This window comes from Helicoverpa armigera, chromosome 21 (assembly GCF_030705265.1).
Source record: "Helicoverpa armigera isolate CAAS_96S chromosome 21, ASM3070526v1, whole genome shotgun sequence".
NCBI classification, from domain to species: domain Eukaryota; kingdom Metazoa; phylum Arthropoda; class Insecta; order Lepidoptera; family Noctuidae; genus Helicoverpa; species Helicoverpa armigera.
This window is the reverse complement of record NC_087140.1, coordinates 9,628,660-9,649,516: the sequence shown is the minus strand read 5'-3', so window position 1 is coordinate 9,649,516 and position 20,857 is coordinate 9,628,660. Positions and strand designations below refer to the sequence as shown.

Here is a 20,857-nt window from a genome sequence, read left to right as displayed (position 1 = left end):
GCCTTATCAGATATTATCTCACGTAAAATACCTATCTAAAACATAGGTATTTGAAATTTCAGCAACTAGTCGCATAGAGAAATATGTGATTCGAAATCAAAAACTCCATATTTACAAACTCATTTTCAGCTTACCTAGAAAAAAGCAGCCCACTTCACATACACACTCCATTCATTATCAAATCAAGTTCGATCCGACTCAAACCGGCGTAAACTGGTTATAACTGGAGTAATCCAGATGCGAGCTGGTCATTAAACGGACGGATATGAGTCGTAGGTCTCATCGGGTGCTTAAATGAAATATTGACGAGTACGAATTGATGTGGCATTTCTAAAACTGGCTACTACTACCTACCTAGTTACTGGTATAAATAAATGGATTAACAGACCTTGCCAGAATTAGTATGATCAGTAATAGACTTTCTCATTACTGTTTCGACATTCGTTTATTACATTTTGATCTATGCTTCTTCTTCTTAAGTAATTTGGGGTCGGGGTAGTATGTTTTCTGCTTTCATTTCTCTCTGGCAGATGTCATACTAACACCTACTCACTTCTTATTCATGTTCTGATTAGGGCAGTCAATCTACCTAAAGTTAGCTACCTTTTTTTTTTTTTTTAACGACGTAAAAAATTATCAAATGACCCCTCCCGCTGTGGGTTAGCAGCGGTGAGGGAGTGTCAGACTCTTACTGACTAAAAGCCGTCGTGTTCCGTCGTAGGCCTTATGTGCTAGGGCCGCGGTACCTCTTTCGAACAACCAGCAGCCCCGAAAGTTAGCTACCTAGCTGAAGATTATATTTGTTTTGTCGGGACCTATTAAGCCGATTTGAAAAATTCTTTCAGTGTTAGATAGCCTATTTATCAAGGAAAGATACACTTTGGATACGTTTGCGCTTAGTTCCCACGAGACGTGGGTGACCCTCCACGGAAGCTTGTATGAAATAAAACCTTTGACATAGTTCTCAAAACGAAAATACACTGTAGAGAGCAAAACATTGTTTCTATCTAAACTGTTATCGTTTTTGATACAATTATCTCCAAATCTTCAGCTACTATGAAGGGACGTATCTCCCCATCGCCATTGTCCCGTTATTACCCGGGTCAGCTTGACAAATTATCCGCATTCTTCGGCCATCTTACCCGGGTGTAGTAACAGTATCATGGGCTGAGTAAGGCGTTTTTGTTTGTTTGTATAGTTTTTTTATGATGGTCAGTGAATTATGACATGATGAAGGATTAGCTTTGTGAAAGGCGGTTAATTTAATTGCGCAATATCATGATATAGTGCAAGGGTTAATATTGAAGATTGCGCAATGATTTTTAGCGACCAAATTTTTAATTGCACAATGTTCTTGTCCGTCGTAAATGTGTGGGGATAGCCTTACGCGTTAATTTACCCTAATATGCGAGGTTTTTTTACATACATTTTATTTTAATGCAAACATATTTTTATACAGGTTGTTCGTGGTTTCAACCATCTTGGAGCATTACTTTCCGCATCCAGGTGAAAAGTAGCCTATATCCTATATCAGGCTCCAGTCTATCTTACCCATATTATTCAAGAAAGCGCGATACACGGACAAAGTAATTTTTGCTGTAATAATATTATAAAGGTTCAGTCCTGCGATTCTATAAAATTCGATCAACAACTCGCATTTCACTTCGATTCGTAATGTCATTTCATACTTTAGGGGAGGTAGGGGAGGGATGGGCACTTTTTCACATTTATTGCATAAAAAATTCAGATTTTACAGATAATCAACTTTTATTGTCATTTCTTATGTTTGGCTAGATAAAATCAAAGAGCTATCCTAAAAATTACAATCAGTTTCAACATTACGAGATATTTAAACGGTTTCAATAAAACCGTCGACACGTCAAAATTTTGTTTAGTCTGACATGCTTTAGTTGGTACTTACGTAGTGTTTAAAGTTACTTTTTGCTTTTTATAGGGTTTATCGTTTATAACATTTTGTCATAATAATTGCGTACTTTTTGGGTCGGGGTTTTTAAATTTATAATTTTATTTTATTTCATGGTTTTTTAAAGGAGCTCCTTAATTTTTCCTTCTTTTTATGATGGGTTCGCTATATGCGATCTCAGCCAAAGGAAGCTGTTTGACAATCCTCATGACAAACTGGCTCTGGAAGAATTGCACAGATTGAGAAACAATAAAGATGGACCTTTGTTGATCCAGGGTTATATATCATTCTAGGGTTTCATCCGCCACATCCCATTTCCAGCATTAGGTTCTCGTCAATTAGAAACATGAAGAAAACTAGTCAAGACAAATTAAACGAGCCCAAACTCGATGGGTTTACTAAAAGGCAGTTCAGGGTTACGTCTCCTATCTTCGTGTCCTAACAGCAGACCAGCTCAGTGGTTCCAGAAGACATTAGTATTTCAAATTTTAGATCCCACATATGCTTGCAAGTAAACTGAGCGTGTAACATTCCTATCACACCTAACAAACGAGCTGATGACCTTGAAGACCTGAACCGATTTCCACCAAACATAGCTAAGAACACTCCCGAATGACATTCCTTTTAAACAAAAAAAACCGCATTACAATCGGATCATCCGTTTGGGAGCTACGATGCCACATACACACACACACACAGACACGTCAAACTTATAACACCCCGTCGTTTTTGCGTCGGGGGTTAAAAAGAATGGTTTGCGACGGGAAATTCCTAAAGATTTAATATAACGAGCAATACAAGAGGTATCAAAAGGTTAAAAAATAAAATTAACAGCTGATAAATATGGAGTCCCTAGATCAAGTTGGCAACGGTACCTGAAACAGCGCAGATTTATAACCTCACAAATTTTCACTGAAGAAGAAGAACAAAAATTTACAAATTATACATTACATGGTATGTCCAAGCCTCCCTACCATAGGGAGCATTGGACACTTTTGACTTAGTTTATAAAAAAAAAATGGGTAAAAAAACTTAACTAAAACGGTTTTATCTTATGTGCACTGAAAACTAGAAAATAAAAAATAGTTACTTACCTGTCAACCTACGGTGGTCCCGGTCATATTAGACTAAAATAAAAACGTGGGGCCCATAAACTATTGCTGTAGTACCTCGTCTAGAGGTATAATAGGTGTGGATTGCATCGACTTACTATAATCGTAACTGGAGATTTTGACAATCAATCATTAATAATAGAAAATACACATACCTTTCATTAGTTTTCTCTTTATAACGATCCGAAACCGCAACAAAATATTTAAGTACTTTTACGAGTGTTTGTTCTTGACAACTCACAGAAATGACAGAAAGTCTATGGATGAACACCGTTACCAGTCGGTAACGTAAACTACCCAATAAAAAAAACTATGATCAAATCAGAATAAAAGGACCCTCCTTTTATTCTGATTTCATCATGTCTCCCAACTGCCCATCTCTCCCCTACCTCCCCTATAGATAGACAGATTTTGGCAGATCTGTCAAAATCTCGACTTTAATTTAGTTCAACTTGTCAACACGCTCGATAGTGAAGCGCTAGTGTAGTTTGACAATGTCAATCACGAAACTTTAAGGTAGAATTCCGTGGGTCGCGATTGTCGCAGCCGCGCGCGACAAAAGTCAACCTATGAAAATGTATGGCACCGCTGCCGAGGGCCGCGACAGTCGCGCGCGGACGACGAATTTCGTGAGCCGCTCGCGGCCGTACGCTTCTCAACATGGTCTAGCGCTTAATAACATCTATAGAATTTTAGTAAAACCAGAATTAAATTGTTGACAATGCCGCGAGCAGCTTACGAAATTCGTCGTCCGCGCGCGACTGTCACGGGCCTCGGCAACGGTGCCATACATTTTCATAGGTTGACTATTGTCGCGTCCACGGAATTCCACCTTTAGATCGAAGTCGAAGTGAGAGTGATGTCGAAGTGAGTTGTGATATTTTATAGAATCGACATGCAGGAGATTTACTGAGCTACAAAACGCTTGAATCATTTCAAGTTATGTACTGAAAACATCCTCTTCCATTTTCCACCCATATACAAACAAAACAAAACTTGTATCTGCACTCAAAAATCCCTAAATTCTAAACAAAAGGGAATTCTCAAAATCTCAAAACTACATTTTTACGATTGACGAATTCTGACGATTCGAAAAGTTCAATCGTTTGTCGAAACACTCGCTGGAAAAAAAACGTACACAGTTTATTATCCTTGTTCAAATGGTGAAGGAAAATATGAGTACACTCGCTTGCAATAAAATCGCCTGCATTGTGTAGAAAGTAATAGAAATGACTGAGTCTCGTATGTTCTAGCTAGAAGCATAAAAAATGTTACTGACGTATGGTGAGTGGTAGGTAGGTAACACAGTTTTTGTTACAAGTATCACCCTTCGTATATCGTCCCACTGCTGGGCACAGGCCTCCTCTCACACGGAGAAGGATTGAGCATTAATCACCTTGCTTGCCGTTCAATGGGGGTTGGTGATTCCAGACTTTATAGTCAAGGTTTTCTCGAGATGATTTCCTTCACATTTCATCAGTGTCCAAGATATATTTAGAAAGTACATACAAACTAAGAGAAGTTATATTGGTACTTGCCTTATCCCACGCATTCATATTTGAGAAGTTAATAATCTACCCACTAGGCCACCTACAGTTTGTTATCCTTGTCTGCAAATGGTCAAACAAAATGAGAATTGAAAAAAAATGTTGCAAAAAATGACTGTTTTGTTTAAAAACTACTGGAAATTACTTCTTGGCCCCTCTAATACATAACCCAAAGATAACTCATACCTATGTTTTTCACATCAATTAATAATAAATTATTAATAAATACACCTCATGAGGCTCTCGTCAGGCGGCTGGATCAGGGGACTGATTCAGAAGGCAGTACTCCTTGATACGGCACGTATTGTGAGGAGGTTTCTGTCTCTGGGACCGTAACCACCGGTACCTTGGACCCTGTGCCCGATATCGGTAGCCATCTATTTTTTATATTTTTAAATGTTTTTTTTTTATATAATTTAATATTTAAAAAATGTAAATAATATGTTAAGAAATAAATAAATGAACTACGAATTAATATCTATGGCACCAAGATCACTACCAACCACCACACTGCTATAGCATACCTAGAAGTGCCCCAGTATCTAAACTAAAGCATAAATTGTTCCCGTCGTTTGAGGTTGTATTCACGCCTCAGTGTTGCGGGATAAGTACGATTTATTGCCGACTGTACTTAATTAAGTATGTCCTTAATCGGGTCCGTTATTTTGGTGTTGGCCGGTTCCGTTGTATGTATGTCTATGTTTTGTAGCAAGCTTGTTCTGTTGATTGATGGTGGTGGGTAATCTGACGGTTTATACAAGAAATATTTAATTGGAGAAAGTCCAAAAAATACAGAAAAGTCAAAAATATTTTTTACCTCGCTCTAGTAGTCGGTAGTTAAATAAACACACCGAGAACGACTTCAAAAGTGATGCAAAAGTTATTTTTGGATGTCTTTGGTTCCGAAAAGTTTTGACATTCTTTAGTGTGTAATGTAAAAAAATAATGTAGTTACGATGTCTATGTATAAACATGTTTCCCAGATGATTAGATAGGCATTCACTCCATGTAAAACTCTGGCACTCAGATGCATCCAGTTATACTAAAAGCCGACCTCAACATAGTTGTGAAAACACTACGTATATACCTGAAGTGTAAACACAAATCTACTCCACAGACTGTCCTCTCCCATTACTATCCAAAGGTACACTAAAACCGAGTACTTTATAGGTACATACCTTACTGGGAACAAGTGCATTCGCTACGTTCTACCTTTACTAATTGAAATGCCGTGAAAAACGCCTCCCCGGCACGAAACCCGGTTACCACGGGTAATTAACGTTCTCGAACTGAACTCACGTGTGCGAGTTAATGGTGCGTTAAATGTGACATCTGGTGGGAGATATGAGTGGTTTAATGCGTGTGGAATTTAGATGATTTTGGAATTTAGTTGGTTTGTATGTCTTGGTAGAATAATTTGGCTGAATTTTGGCGCCGAAAGTTGGATTCGAGTGACTTTTACTACTAGTTAAAATATGAATGCTGTAGTGGCAGCCCTCATCTTATAATTTTGCACATAGTCAATAGGTATGAACATTGAACACTCATGTAATGGTTTTATGATATTGAAGTACCTGTTCAATAAGTGTTCATAAACATCAATTTTATGTATACAGTTTACATTTATATACTAAGTGTTTGTACCTAACATAACACCGTTTAAGTTTAAGTTTCTAATAAACATATAAATTAATGTTAAAAACGAAGCAACGAACATAAATTAATCCCATTCAAACCAGCCAATAGGAACGTTGCATTCAAAACAGAACAATAGTAAGGGCCTGGTTTCCCCTGAACTGGTGTAAAAAGGGTGTTCCTTTTTTCCTAGGCAAGCAACTGTCGTAAGCGCAGTTAAAATGTGCAGTGCCGAGTTGCGCTCAGTAATTAATATCTAGTACTAGGAAGATACAAGAGAATCGATTTAATTGATTGTTCAAAACATTTATATCGACTTTTGAGACTGGACATAGATGGTATTTGGCATTCTTTTCGATTTTGGAAGCGATTATTTCCGAAAATATGAATATTAACAAATATGATTTTAGTCTATTCTTTTTTAAATAGCTAATCAGCGATATATCACATGATAGGGTTAGAATTAAAAAAAAAACACCCCCACTTTACGTGCGATCCTAATATTTTTTTAACCATTTCTTCTTTTTGCATTTTTTTTTTCAATTTTTGTTAATATACATTTTAATAACAAACAGCTCTCTAGTTCTAACATGGTGAAACTATAAGAGTTCCCAGTTTACTACGGAACCCTAAAAAGGTTTGTATTTTTCCTTGGCGAACGACTGTCGTAAGCGCAGTGTCGAGTTGCGCTCAGTAAGTAATATCTAGTACTAGGAAGTAAAATACGAATTAAAAAGAATCGATTTAATTAATTGTGGAAAGATTTATATCGACTTTTGTATGTTGTGGACAAAGAGGTATTTTGTTGTGTGGAAAATAATTTAAAGAATAGTTTCTGCTTTGTGGAACGGCCTGAAATTAGTGTTAAACTGTGAAAAGAAATGTCAACCATTACAAACATCTCGACCGATTTGAAAAATATTTCAGTGCTACATAGTCCGTTTAGACAAATTTTATAAGCTTTTTTTGTCTGGGTGCGCGAAAGAGCTGTTTTTTATCTCATGTGTTTAAGCCTTCACGAATAATAATCATGAAAACCATCACAATTGCAATATTAAAACAATGCCAACCAAAATACAAAATAGAGTGATCACCATTCATATGACATTACAATCAAATACCAATACACATACAAAATTGATACCGTTTAGTACATTAGTACCAACAGCTGAAAATTTCAGTCAAAATACCGGTCAATTCTGATATGTGTGGTCAACACTGATATTAGCCAATTACGGTTACATTTTGCGGCAACAGTTATGTGTAACTGGTCTTCGTTACGGTAAAGTTTTGATTGACTTAAGTGAACTTTGATCTGTAATCAATGTCACCGATCTAAAATTGCATTATGGCATTTTTAATCCTCGTGTCTTTAATCCTCCTGTGTTTCGGATGGCACGTTAAACTGTAGGTCCCGGCTGTCATTGAATATCCTTGGCAGTCGTTACGGGTAGTCAGAAGCCAGTAAGACTGATACCAGTCTAACTATTATTGGGTTGCCCGGGTAACTGGGTTGAGGAGGTCAGATAGGCAGTCGCTTCTTATAAAGCACTGGTACTCAGCTAAATCCGGTTAGGCTGGAAGCCGACCCCAACATGGTTGGGAAAAAAGGCTCGGAGGATGAGGACGATACTATTTTTGTTACTAAACCTTAAGAAAAATCGTGATTTGAAGGAATATTATCTTTGAAAATAACCAAAAGCCGCATTTCATACTTACAAAATACCGGTTAATTCAGCAATGTGTGGTCAATACTGATATTAGCCAATTAGGGTTACATTTTGCGGTAACAGTGGACTGATGGTATACAGAATCGAGTTGTCTGTGGTTTCTCTGTATCATAGTAATTAGATGATTGTGGTTGCAAGGTTAAGTTAGGCGCGGTTCGTTTGTGGATGGGTGAGCTAATTTTAGCTAGTTTTTGAAGAATTGGTTGGTCCGGTCTTCGTAACGGTAAGGTTTTGACTATGTTAAGTGAACTTTGATCTGTGATGGATGTCGCAAAACTAAAATGGTATATTGCATATTATATTGCATTGGTATAATGGTTAATATAGTGGTATAATGGTATAGAGGTTTTAATAAACGGCTTGACGGACTAAACCTCGTTATTAATTTCAGTTAAACTAAAAATCCTTAAATAAAGCTGGATGCGAGAAGCCGAAAATCGATCTCAGTGGCGTGCACTTGGAGAGGCCTATGTCCAGCAGTGGACTGCGATAGGCTGATGATGATGATGATGATGAACACTAAAAATCCTTTGAAATAACTGAATCCACATTTAATACTCATCTACTACATTAAAACAACTTACTCATCAATAAAAACACATTTTCAATTTGGCTGGCAATTCTAAATTAATAGTCGAAGAGCTGAACTCTTAAATTGTTCCCCGATCTGCAGAATCATAGACCGTCTGCTTGGCACCATGTTTTTCAAGTAAATGATTAAGTTAGGAGCAATAATCTGTCGCTGGCTCCTTGCCCATTATGTATGTCTTAGCAGCACTTAAAACTTTCTTACTTAACGCCAACTTAAAAATGGACATGATGTATTATGTACTAAGTTATGCATGTAGGTAGGTGGCTGGAGATGGTGTAAGCGTGTGTAAAGTTAGGCTTTTGTAGGTCATGTTTAGGAAATGTGAGAAATATTAATTAGTAACTTAGTAATTAATAATTAGTAATCAGGACTGTGATAAACGTGTGGATTTTCTGTGAAATACATTTGGAATATATTTTGTCATTATAAGGCATCAGATGTTTTTAACTCCTTATACTGTTCTGCTTTCACCATTTTTTTTGAGTTTTAATTACATAGAAAATAGAATTAGCAGTAAAATCGAGTGTAAACCTGGCAAACACCAATTCAGCAAATGTGCAAAAACACGTAAAAACTCATACATTTTCCAATTGAATTCCACTTACTCTCTTAATAATACAAAAGCACTTAGTACACGGAAAAATCTATCGACAACTCCGGCAGGCAAGCGCTATCGATAATTGACAACTTCCTTACTACCGTGACATCACTATACGAACAAAAAGTGCTCCGGTATCAATTAAAGCGGACTCTGGAGCGATTAGTGGTGGGACATGCTGTATTTTTTTTGTCGATGTTTTCGACTGTTGTCGACTAATTAATTTTATGGATTTTTGTTTTTTGTTCCGATTGGCGTTTTGTCCGGTCGAGGGAGCGGCTTTGTTTCGTTCAGCCCTGTTGATTGGATGTATCCGTCTAGTGATAGGCAAAACTCATATTGATATTGTGTCAAAAAAACGAGGTTTTTTTCCTTGTTTTTGCTTAATTGGTGAAGTGAAATCTGATCCTGTGCTTGTAATAGAGTTGGAAATGAATTGTCGTGCGTTTCTTTTTATAGACTTGCAATAGTTTATGTAGCTAATTTAGTTTTTTTATATCCGGTTATTTTTTCTCAGCTAATGACGGTTCGGTTTGTCATCGTATATTTTGGTCACGGTTTCTCTTGTCCTTATTGTTGAGAAAATATGAATTTTCATCAAACTCGTTATTTACATTAAGAATCCTATTTTATAAGTGCATGAGAAGGGATGGAAAGTCACATAGCTTATTTTGTTGCTTTTTGTTTGTAGATAATAATAATAATTTTGCCTTAGCTGCGCTTTGATGAAAAATATAATACAATAATGATCATTTTGCAACTACCTATATTTTCTATAGCCTTTAAAATAAATCCCCACCAACTGACGTCACATTTTATTTACAAATTGCGAAAAGTAATTTCCCAGTAGTTCCACGTCCTTGAGCTGTATCCACTTCGTTACCACCTGTCAAAACTAGATGAAATATTGCCACGTGCTAACAGAGCTTAAAAAACTAAATTAAAAAAACAAAACCTGAATCTTTCATAAAAACTGAAAAGTAAAAAACAAGTCTAGAATTCTGTTATTAGGTCGTGCTATTAATAATGGGTAATGAAATATTGTAAGCAGCTAATAATTTAAAATAAATCGCTACTTGAGATGTACCTCATCATCCTCCGAGCCTTTTTCCCAACCATGTTGGGGTCGGCTTTCAGTCTAACTGGATTCAGCCGAGTGCTTTACAAGAAGCGACTGCCTATCTGACCTCTTCAACCCAGTTACCTGGGCAACCGGATACCCCTTGGTTAGACTTGAAATATACCTACCTACCAAATAATGATAGAAGTGTTCTATGATCTCATAGAAACTTCTTTATGTATATAGATTACAGATACATACATATTGTCATCGTCATCATATCAGCTAGTGTACCTTATCAGGTTATAATTACATTAATTAATATTTCCTTACCAAACCTACTATCAATTGAGCCTGCCATTAAAACAAACAGATCGGCCAGACTTTTGCATATAAAAGAAAAGCATGAAAATATTCATGTATAGGTCATAATTTTGCGTTCCAAAAATAATGCGACAGAGACGTAAAACACATATCTCTATATACTCCTTATATATACGCTTTTAAAACACATATGCCCATCGATATTATACAAAAATAGCCCCTCGGCGGAATTAAATTCCGAAACATTTTCAAACCAAATTGAAGAACTTCTTCATGTATTTGAAGTCGGTAAAAAACCCCATCAATCAGGCATTTTATGACCGGTATCAGATACACAAAGACATCTTTATGAGTCAGTTATCGTCTTCTGTGTCAAAGCAAATTATTTCCCATCATTTAACGACTAATATAATTGAGTTTAATCGCATTATTATGGTTTTAACTGCAGTATTTAATGTTGTTGTTTACTGAGCATTCAGGGGATTGTCACGCGACCTGTGTTGCCAATGACAAATGGGAAAAAGTGTACCTTTTTATTAAAAGTATAGGACATCAAAACTTACATAAGATTAGAAAGTTTAAGAGGCCCCGAGCTCAACACATTGAACTGATGGTTGATAATTGGCAGTCTATTAAGTTATTATTAGGGTTTATTTTGAAGGTAATTATGGTTGCATTTTTAATTAGATCTTATAACGGGTGGATATCTAATCCACAACGATGAGGTATCCGTAATAACATTCGGTATTTTGTACGCAATAATATCCATCACCATTTGTATTTTATATGAGTTTAATCAAACTATCATGCCACTAAAAGCTTGCAATGTACCTACCAGTACTCTTAACCTTTCCAATCTCATCTTTATTACTTTTTCTATAAAAAAATACTACTGCAAACAGCAAAACCAATTAAAATATCTTCCTACTTAGCATAAAAGCATTGACCATGTGTACGAAGCGTCGGACATAATTTCTTTGTGAACGTTATGGCAAGCTCTTCGTTATATCGCACTTATTAGATTTCCATAGAGATAACATATTATGGCTAGAGAGAGAATATTTCTGTATAATTGGTGTGGGATTGAAAAGGTGGTTTTGAGTTTATAACGTGATGTTTTTTCCTTGGTAAGGATTTTGAATCAGAATTTTTATTTACACGTTAAAGTATGAAAGCTGTGATTTCACCTTACAAGTACACCTTCCAAGAATACATACTTCCTACAGAATAATTTATGCTAAAATTAAATAATTATAACACTACTTTCCTTTCTACACAAATAGGTACTAAGTACATATTTCTATTTTTTTCAAATGATTCTACATTTTCAAAAAGCTGGCAGCACTCGCAACTTCGCGCAAAAAAACGTAATTGTTTTCTTTTCACATAATCCTTTAGCGATTACGTTGACGTGACGGCGTGGCGTCAATCATCGTCAATTTGTAATTAGTGTTGTGCCACTTTTATCGATAAAACCAATTATAGATCCCAGGTATTTAATAGCAACACAGGTATTTTTATCGACATTTTTCTAAGCGTGTTTCTTAATATTATTTGTAAGAAAAGGAGATGCCTCTTAGGAATAGCACGTAAATAAATAATTTATTATCCAATTAGTATCATGTAAGGCTTACTTTGTAACCTAATCGTGTTATTAATAACAAAATATGATCCGAAATACATTATTTATTGAAGATATTATTTTCGTACTATACTTTTCCTCACGAAATATCTGTTAGATGTAAGAAAACTAAGTAATTATAAGAAAAGGATGATGGGTAAAATTGGCCGGTATATCCAATAAAAACCATTCGCATATCAAATGAAAGGTTAGACCCTAAGCTTCATTTTTTGTTTTGAGCACAACCTTGTAAACCACCGGAGAACGAAGATATGACACTTGATAGCATAGGACAGCCCATGGCCTTGAACCACTTCATTGCATATGGGAGGGATGTTTAAGTGCATTATTATTGTCAATCATTGTCAGAACGAGTCACAGAAGGTGTCTGTGCCCATATTTTGGAAGTTTATTGAAAAAAAAAATATATTTAGCAGGTAGTATTTACAACGTATGGTGTACGTATTCCGCCGTTCTGGTGGTTCTAACCGGCATAACCAATGAAAACCATTAGCATATCAAATGGTAGCTTATACCCTAAGCTTCATTTTTTGTTATGGGCACAACCTTGTAAACCACCGGAGAACGAAGATATGACACTTGATAGCATAGGACAGCCTATGGAATTAAACCACTTTGGCACGTATAGGTATACCTATCTACTTATTATAAACTAGCTGATCCCGCGAACTTCGTATCGTTTAAACCTTCCCTGGAACTCTACAAACATTTTAAAATCAAAATTAACCAAATCGGTCAAGCCATTCTCGAGTTTTAGTGAGACTAACGAACAGCAATTCATTTTTATATATAAGATAAGATAAAGATAAAGATAACGTAGCTTTTCCACCACTGAAAGATTTTTCAAATCAGTCAGTTCGTAGCCCATTTAATGCAAATACTTGTCGTGAGTACTTGCACAAACATCATCTAATGGCCAGGATAATACATCTTGCTTTGAAATATAATCCTGTGGTTTGTGCATCGCTACATAGATAGTATAAGACAAAGTCGCCTTTTCAGTCCTTTTATCCCTATGTCACTTTGAAAACTTAACTCTTCCAAACTGCCCAACGGATTTTTTGATGCGGTTTTTTAATAAATTATTATATTCAAAGATAGAGTGATTGAAGAAGAAGGTTTGTATGTGTAATAACATCCATTAAATAGTGACGAAATACTGTTTTCCCGTGCGAAGCTGGGGTGGGTAGCTACTTTTCTAATAATTCGACAACCCAGGGCCGAATATCCTGGTGCCGCAGAAAGAGGAAATGCTATCTCCAATAATGGAAATAATATACGGTGGTAGAAGTAAAAGTTTTTATGTTTTGTTTTGCTATTAAAACAATTATGCCTAGTTAAGACCGATTTAAATTGATAGTCTACCCTAGGCTTATTTAAATAAGTAATTAGTTGACGAAAATACACCATGCAATGAATTTTTCTACTATGGATTGTATTTAAACAAAAAAAAATGGTGCCAAAAGTTTAACTCTTTTGTGCCCGACTGTACTTATTTCCGGTCGATTCTTGACATGAACTGTTTTATTTCAGTAACTGTATGGTGTAAGCAATAATCTAATATACATTAGAACTTTATTGGTTATCAGGCCAGGGTTCATATAAAATTGCCCATCATCCTTTAATCAAAATCCTAAACTGTACTTTGTAAAATGGACACTTCAATAAAAGACGTATTTTACAACAAAACGACAGTAATGCTGGGATTGGTAGCAATTTTATCGATATCGAGTTTGTAATTCCAACGTTTTATTAGTATTCGTTCGAAGACAGAGTTGACATTACAATGTTGCAGAATTTTATAATATCAAATAGCTGACGGAGAGAATTTGTATACTCGTTTCAATGTAACAGATAAATGGATTAGAATAAATATATTTTTGTTGGTTTTTCTGTACCACGTTTGTAAATCTAAGTGCTATGATATTTTACGTGTATGAATATTTTTCAAATGGTATTGGTTTATTTCGTTTGCTTTTTATTCATAGGGATTGTTTACTTTTTATAAAAACTTTTTGGATTTACATTTAGTAAAATGGTTTAGAAAACATGAGATGTTAGGTATTTTGTGTTTTAGAAGTCACAATGTATTAAATACTGCACAAAATTTGCAGTTGTGCAAGTTTCATTATTTAAAAGTATTTTCGAACCAGTGTCATAGTTTTCTGAATGGTTTTCCAGAAATATATTTATGGCTTCAACTAACAATTAAATAAATATGTCATTGTTATTTACAACAACGTGACAACGCGGAATCGTAAATAGGTTGGTCTATTTTCAGTTTCAAACTATTTCAGTTGCACTGGATGAATCACTACATGTTTACAAGTGAAGTACTAAGCCACATCTGTTTATATATGTACGTAACAAACTCAAAAATTACTGAATTAATGAGTAGGTTTTTTTTTAAACTTGTAGAGTTATTCTTACAGAAGTTTTACGGCCAGTTTCTTCATCAAAAGTTAAAGTTAAAGTAATTTCTAAAGTAAAAGTAACGGTCAAATTCGTTTTTTCAGCGCTAAAGTGACAGCAAAACTAATAGAAAAATTGAATTTGGCCGTTACTTTCACTTTAGACATTACTTTGATGAAGAAACTGGCTGTTAGGGAATTGGTAAATAAGATAAAATTACTTTTTCAATACTTACATGCAGATCAGATGGATAGCTAAATTTTAGACCTTAATATTCATACCAATGTTGCCTTTATTTAAAATCTTATTAATAGCTACACCTAATACACTTTCCTACAGTACCATAGCCATTAATTATTTCAATATTCCCAAAACATTGTAATTGACGTACAAATCATATTAACATCCACTTTGGCGCATTATCGAAGACGCTACGCAAAGTAAGCTAACTATATCAGCCAATTACAATAATGTATTGGAAAATTTAGTTAATATTGTAGAAGGGTTTATGTTTCATAAGTATATTTAGAAACCAACATTTTAAGATTAGGAACAAGATTGATAAATAACATTATGATCATATGTGTTGAGTTCTATTAAGAATCTATAAAGGCTCCGAAACTACTATTGAACCTGAATTTGTATATCACTGTTGGAAAGCTGCTCTCTTCCCGAGCAATATAGACTATACATATTATATCCTGGTAGAGGTCGCAGTTCCTATGGCTCGCGGGTGAAACCAAGGGAAATGGGCTAGTGTTATTATGTAAATAAAAAATGATGTCTGAAAAATTTCAATGGTAACTATTAAAAAAAAAACTCAAATATTTTTTATAATTTCCACGTTAAAAAAACGTATCACACAAAACTATCGATAAAAAACCACCGATACGGACCAAAGGTGCATCACTATTCAATCAGCAAACTGCACCACCACTAGTCGGTCAACTCATTAATTAATGAACCAACAAACTGCCGACTAATTCAGTTAACTGCTGTATTTGTTCTATCATTAGGTTTAAACGCTTGGTAAAAAGTGTAACTCTTTTAATTTGCATGCTGCTGAGTTTTAGACTTTGAAATTACTCTATTCCAATGTATTTGTTACATTTTAATATAATAATGGTATTTAAATAGAACTACTTTTACGGATTTTATCGCGGTTATAACAATATGATTTAATTCGCTGAAGTGTCAGAAATCAATATAATAATGTTAGTTTGTTTGGTTACACGCGCTAAACTAGGGAATTTCTGGTCCGGTTTCCAAAATCTTTCAGTGTATCGAATGAGACTAGGGCTTTTAGCCGGGTGTGCAAAGTAGTTCTCACTGGACGCTGATGACATTGTTCAAAATAAACTGTCAACCAACCATCCACCTACAGTTTAGGCTGCATCTCGTGTTGCTAATACAAAGCCGGAAAACATACCTAGTAGCAACTCCATTTCTATTCCATACTTAACCCTCAGAGTCACGACAACCACAGTAACTCAACATCACAATAAAATCAAGTCTGCATCAATGTTTATCTCAACTTACGCAAACGCGCACGTTAACGTTTTATTCTAAAGGATTAACCCTGTAGATCGAGAGCCAGCGACCATCAGAACTGCGTTATTTTATAAAGGCTGAAACGTATAAAAAGTTGTCCATATTGATATAATCTTTAATATAAAGGAGGATCTTTAATGCGTTTTTTTTTCCATAATCAATGTCAGTCAAACTTCGTAGTAGTCTATCGTTCATACCCACTGTAAGGTAGATGCACACCCCCAGCGGGGCTCAGCAAGGCCAAGGCCTGCCGGGGCTGCGGGAATGTTCGAAGGAGTTACCACGGCCCTGGTACATAAAAGGCCTACGACGGAACACGACGGTTTTTAGTCAGTAAAAGAGTCTGATACTCCCTCACCGCTGCTAACCCACAGCGGGAGGGGTCATTTGATGATTTTTGACGACGTTAAAAAAAGGCATACACAAATCCAGCCTTTATAAAATAACGTAGATCTAGCGTCCGCTGGCTCTTTGACTATTAGCTGTGGAAACGTAAACAAGTGCGTGTCACATATGCATTAAGTCTGGTTTCCCTGCTTGTAAATATTTAATACGGCTGACAAAGTTATTTGCGTCGGTACTCATCTAGAAAGTTGTTTTGCGAAATAACTGGGTTATCTTCCTTTGGGTTGTTTTTTGTTTTTGTTATGGTGTTTTGTTGGGAACTTATTTGTGTACGGGTTTTAAATTCGTATGCACATTTTGGAAATGTTGCTTAAAAATAAATATGTTTGATAGTAAATCTCACAAAACATATAAATTAATTTATTTAACGTAGTGTTTTATTCAATACTTGCTAAATATTTAATTTTCATGTTTTGAAAAGCATAAAATTTCACATAACAACTTCCTCTGTCCTAAATGCTTTCCGCAAAGTAATATTTCATTTCAAACGTACAAAATACACTATTCAAATCAAAAACTATTTTTACAACAGAAAAGTACACTTTTTCAGTTCACAACTCTACAAATAAAAAAAAAAATCACAAGCCGGGAACCTGGCAAGCCTATTAACCCGTAAATGACGACGGTAGTAAAAAGAGTCCTGTAAAAAAAACCAGCGTCAAATGGACAAGTAAAACTTGTAAAGTGTTCAGTGGTCTGTTGACTAATTAATCGAGTCGACTGACTAGCTTGCACCTGCAGCTGCAGTCGACGGGTTGAGTAGTGCTGGGGGAGTATCGATTGAGGGTTTATCGATAAAATTGGTAGAAGTATCGATATTTTTTTATAATAAAATTATGGCAGAAAATCGATATGTGTTTTCATTAAATTGAAAAATCGCCAACATCGCCTTTGTGCTAGTAAAATAATGTGTGATATGAACTGGTTTGAATACATGTATATATTACTGACTTTTTTCAAGACTATAAAAATTCGGACCCCAATTAGGACAAAAATCAAAAGTAGCCCAAAGTAAATTGGGGCTCTCAACATATTGATAAACCGATGCATTTAATAAATATTCTACCAAAAACCAACAGAAAGACATCATAAATAATTCATTGTCACGAGCCGGTCCAATCCAGCTCAATGCAGATTTTTAATTTTGATATTCAATTTAATTTTCGTCGCGAAAATTTTAACGACAACGTCCTTTTTGTTACTTTATTTTTCGTTAAGCAATATTGTCTTTAACATTTTTTATTTAGCACACAAAGGGTAATTAAGTTTTTTCTTTAAAAAGTCTTTTAATAATAAATAATAAAAAAGGCGCAATTTTTTTGCGAAATCACCACATTACTTATGAAAAATCTTGCTTAAAGATTTCAATCGGAATGGAAACGCAAAAAAACTGTAGTAATTAAACATTGGAAGTATCGTGTAAGCTGCTACTAATGAGGAAGAAATTTCTTTGTCTCTGTTAAAAAAATGGAGAAAAAAAATCCTACCCTCCCGAGTTTGTATTTATATAAAAGAGGAGTATTTTTGTGAAGAGTTCGTTGAGAAATAAGAGCAAAGTACAGTTGCTCACTTGACCTACGCTATGGTAAAGTCCACGGCAGCTTCTGGTCAATTTATTTTATATTGGAAAGTTTTTTACCAACTGTTTTTCAGTGTACAGGATTTTTATTAGTTGCTGAGTGTACTTTTGTATTATAGGTTTCGGTTTGTGGTGTGTAATATTGGTTGAAATCTTTTTTACAATCATTATCGATCAATGTTCGGGTATATTTAAGATTAACTGCAAACTGGCGACTAAACAGTCGGCTGACAGTTGGCCCAATAGTGTTTTTTTTAAGTCATCGTGAATTAAATTAATAATTTCAGTCGTTCTAGCCGATGCTACATACATGATCTTTGCACTGATTTATCATGAGTTGTTATGTTGATTTCCATTCTTCATACTGATTTAAGAGCCCAAACAAACTATCGGCCGACTAAAACTTGCCATGTGCTCTTAAGCTGCGATGTTCGTTTTATCGTATAACATAGTTTAAATAAAGAAAATGTTTACAAGAAACAAAACACGAACAAACCGTCTTTCAACAAACAAAAAGCAATTAAAATAAAAGTAACAAAATACATTATTATGGAAGAACAAGGAAACTTACTGGGCACGCGCCCAACAAGTTCTGGATATCAATCAATTAAACGAAAACACAAACTTACAAATTGGTATTAATGTAAACAGCACTTATGTTTGTCTGTCTTTGTGTTTACTATGAGAGCTATTAACATAATTACGACATTATGTAACTCGAGGGAAACTAGTTTTTTTGTTTGATTTGACATACAGTCAAAATATAAATGTATCTTTTTGATATAAGATATCTTGTAAAACGACTGACTACAGATGAATTTCTTTAAGACATTTTATATGTTTTTTTAAGCTTACAAATTACTTAGGTATTATAAACCAAGTATTTAAATAATTCCAGACTAATTACAAAAAAAATGTATACGGATAAAGTAATTAAGATATTAGCACCCGACACAGTTCCTGTTGCTCTTTCCATAGAATTGTTTGTCACAAATGACACGTAACGCCTTCCTCGCAATAACAAGACGTGTCCACGTCACACAAGGCCATTTCTCACATCTCATCAATAACATTATCATTGTTGCAGGCACAAGACGTCCCCTGTAATCAAGATAATCATCGGCCGACATCTGATTACAATGCACTTGCGCTAATGAGTGCCCATTCGACCGTCACGCGACTGCCATGACCAACATGTAATCAATGACACCATGAACCACATACCCAAGAAAATGTTCGCCAAAACACATCGGTTTTGGGACAGACGGAAGTACAAAGTCGGACGATGACACAACCCGGCGACACCATCAAATAAAATAACGATTTTTTGTTAAAAACAAGCTTTTAGTGTTAAATCGCTTTTTTGTGTGTACGCGACATACCGTAATCTTCATTTGCTACTTAATTTAATTTGTCAGTCAGTGTCCTTTCCGTAGTTTCAAGCAATACTAGATAAGGCCTTCGAGTTTAATTGTAAATATTGTGTTCGTGCTCTATTCTCAACGTTCGGGCAAAACGGGTATTTAGTAATTTGTATAAAAAGAGAAATAATAGTCAACACTTCCGTTCCTATAGGCAATACGTTTTTTTAAAAGTAAATCAATTATACAGTTATTTCTACGGGGCCAAACTTTCAATCTGTCTAAACAATAAAGTTAGTTAGATGAATTTTACAAATCCGGATTGGAGAGTGACCACGATGGTGCCGAATACGACTTTGATGGCCAGGACTACTATGTCAACACATTTTAACACAACAGTTGGTCCGAACTCCACGTTCTTGGTTCCGACGTACATGAGCCAAGAGGAGTTCTTTGCTCTGCAAATGACGAATGGTTCCGACGCGAACACGACTCTGTCGAACGACACGACGGTAAACCTAGTTCTAAAGACTTGGTATCCAAGCGGATACTCGCCAGCGCATATAATAATAGCTTCAGTGGTTGTGACAGTGTTAATGATAATGGTAGTAGTGGGCAATATGCTGGTGATAATCGCTATAGTGACGGAGAAAGCCTTGAAGAACATACAGAATTGGTTCATAGCTTCTTTGGCGGTGTCAGACTTCTTCTTGGGGCTGGTGATAATGCCGTTCTCGTTGGCGAATGAGCTGATGGGGTACTGGATCTTTGGGTTCTGGTGGTGTGAGATACATTCGGCGATGGATGTGCTGTTGTGTACGGCATCTATCATGAACCTGTGCCTCATATCGCTCGACCGCTATTGGAGTATAACTCAGGTGAGTTTTTAGTACTAAGTTATTTAATCTTTTTTACAATCTAGAACTAAGTAATATACTGCTTGGTTACATTGAGCTCCATGAAGATTTAAGACACAATTTACACAAAGAAAAAGAGAAAGAACTCCGAACTTGCTAATGCGAATACGACGCTGTAAATGTAGAAACATTCTAAAGTATAGACAGAACTAAGTAAAAAGGACATAAATTCGAGCGACAACTCAGGACTTAGGACAGTCTAACATTTAGGTTGAGTCTGACCTAATTCGTCTTGCAGATTGAGTAACTGAAATAAACTGAACGATTGACACAGAAACTTGGAAAGTGATATTGAAAAGTTGGACTTCCAATTACAGAATCGAAAAGTTAAATTTAGTTTTTTTTTTCAATTTAGGAAATAGTTGGGGTTTGTGAAGTGGTAAGGTTTTTTTATTCGACCCAGACTGTTAAACGTTCGTTCGAAAATACGTGATTTGAGTCTGTAACAAGGTTTTATTATTTTCCGCT

The 20,857-nt window shown here is 35.5% G+C and overlaps 1 protein-coding gene across 1 annotated transcript in view; it reads left to right on the top strand.

The window, feature by feature from the left end:
* LOC110382612 (alpha-2Db adrenergic receptor) overlaps positions 1-20,857 on the top strand; it is a 418,397-nt gene that overhangs the window by 70,764 nt on the left and 326,776 nt on the right. Inside the window, exon 2 of the mRNA XM_064040191.1 lies at positions 19,199-20,350. Within this exon, the coding sequence (XP_063896261.1) occupies positions 19,775-20,350 (576 nt within the window). The 5' untranslated portion in view covers positions 19,199-19,774. The remainder of the gene's footprint in view (positions 1-19,198; positions 20,351-20,857) is intronic.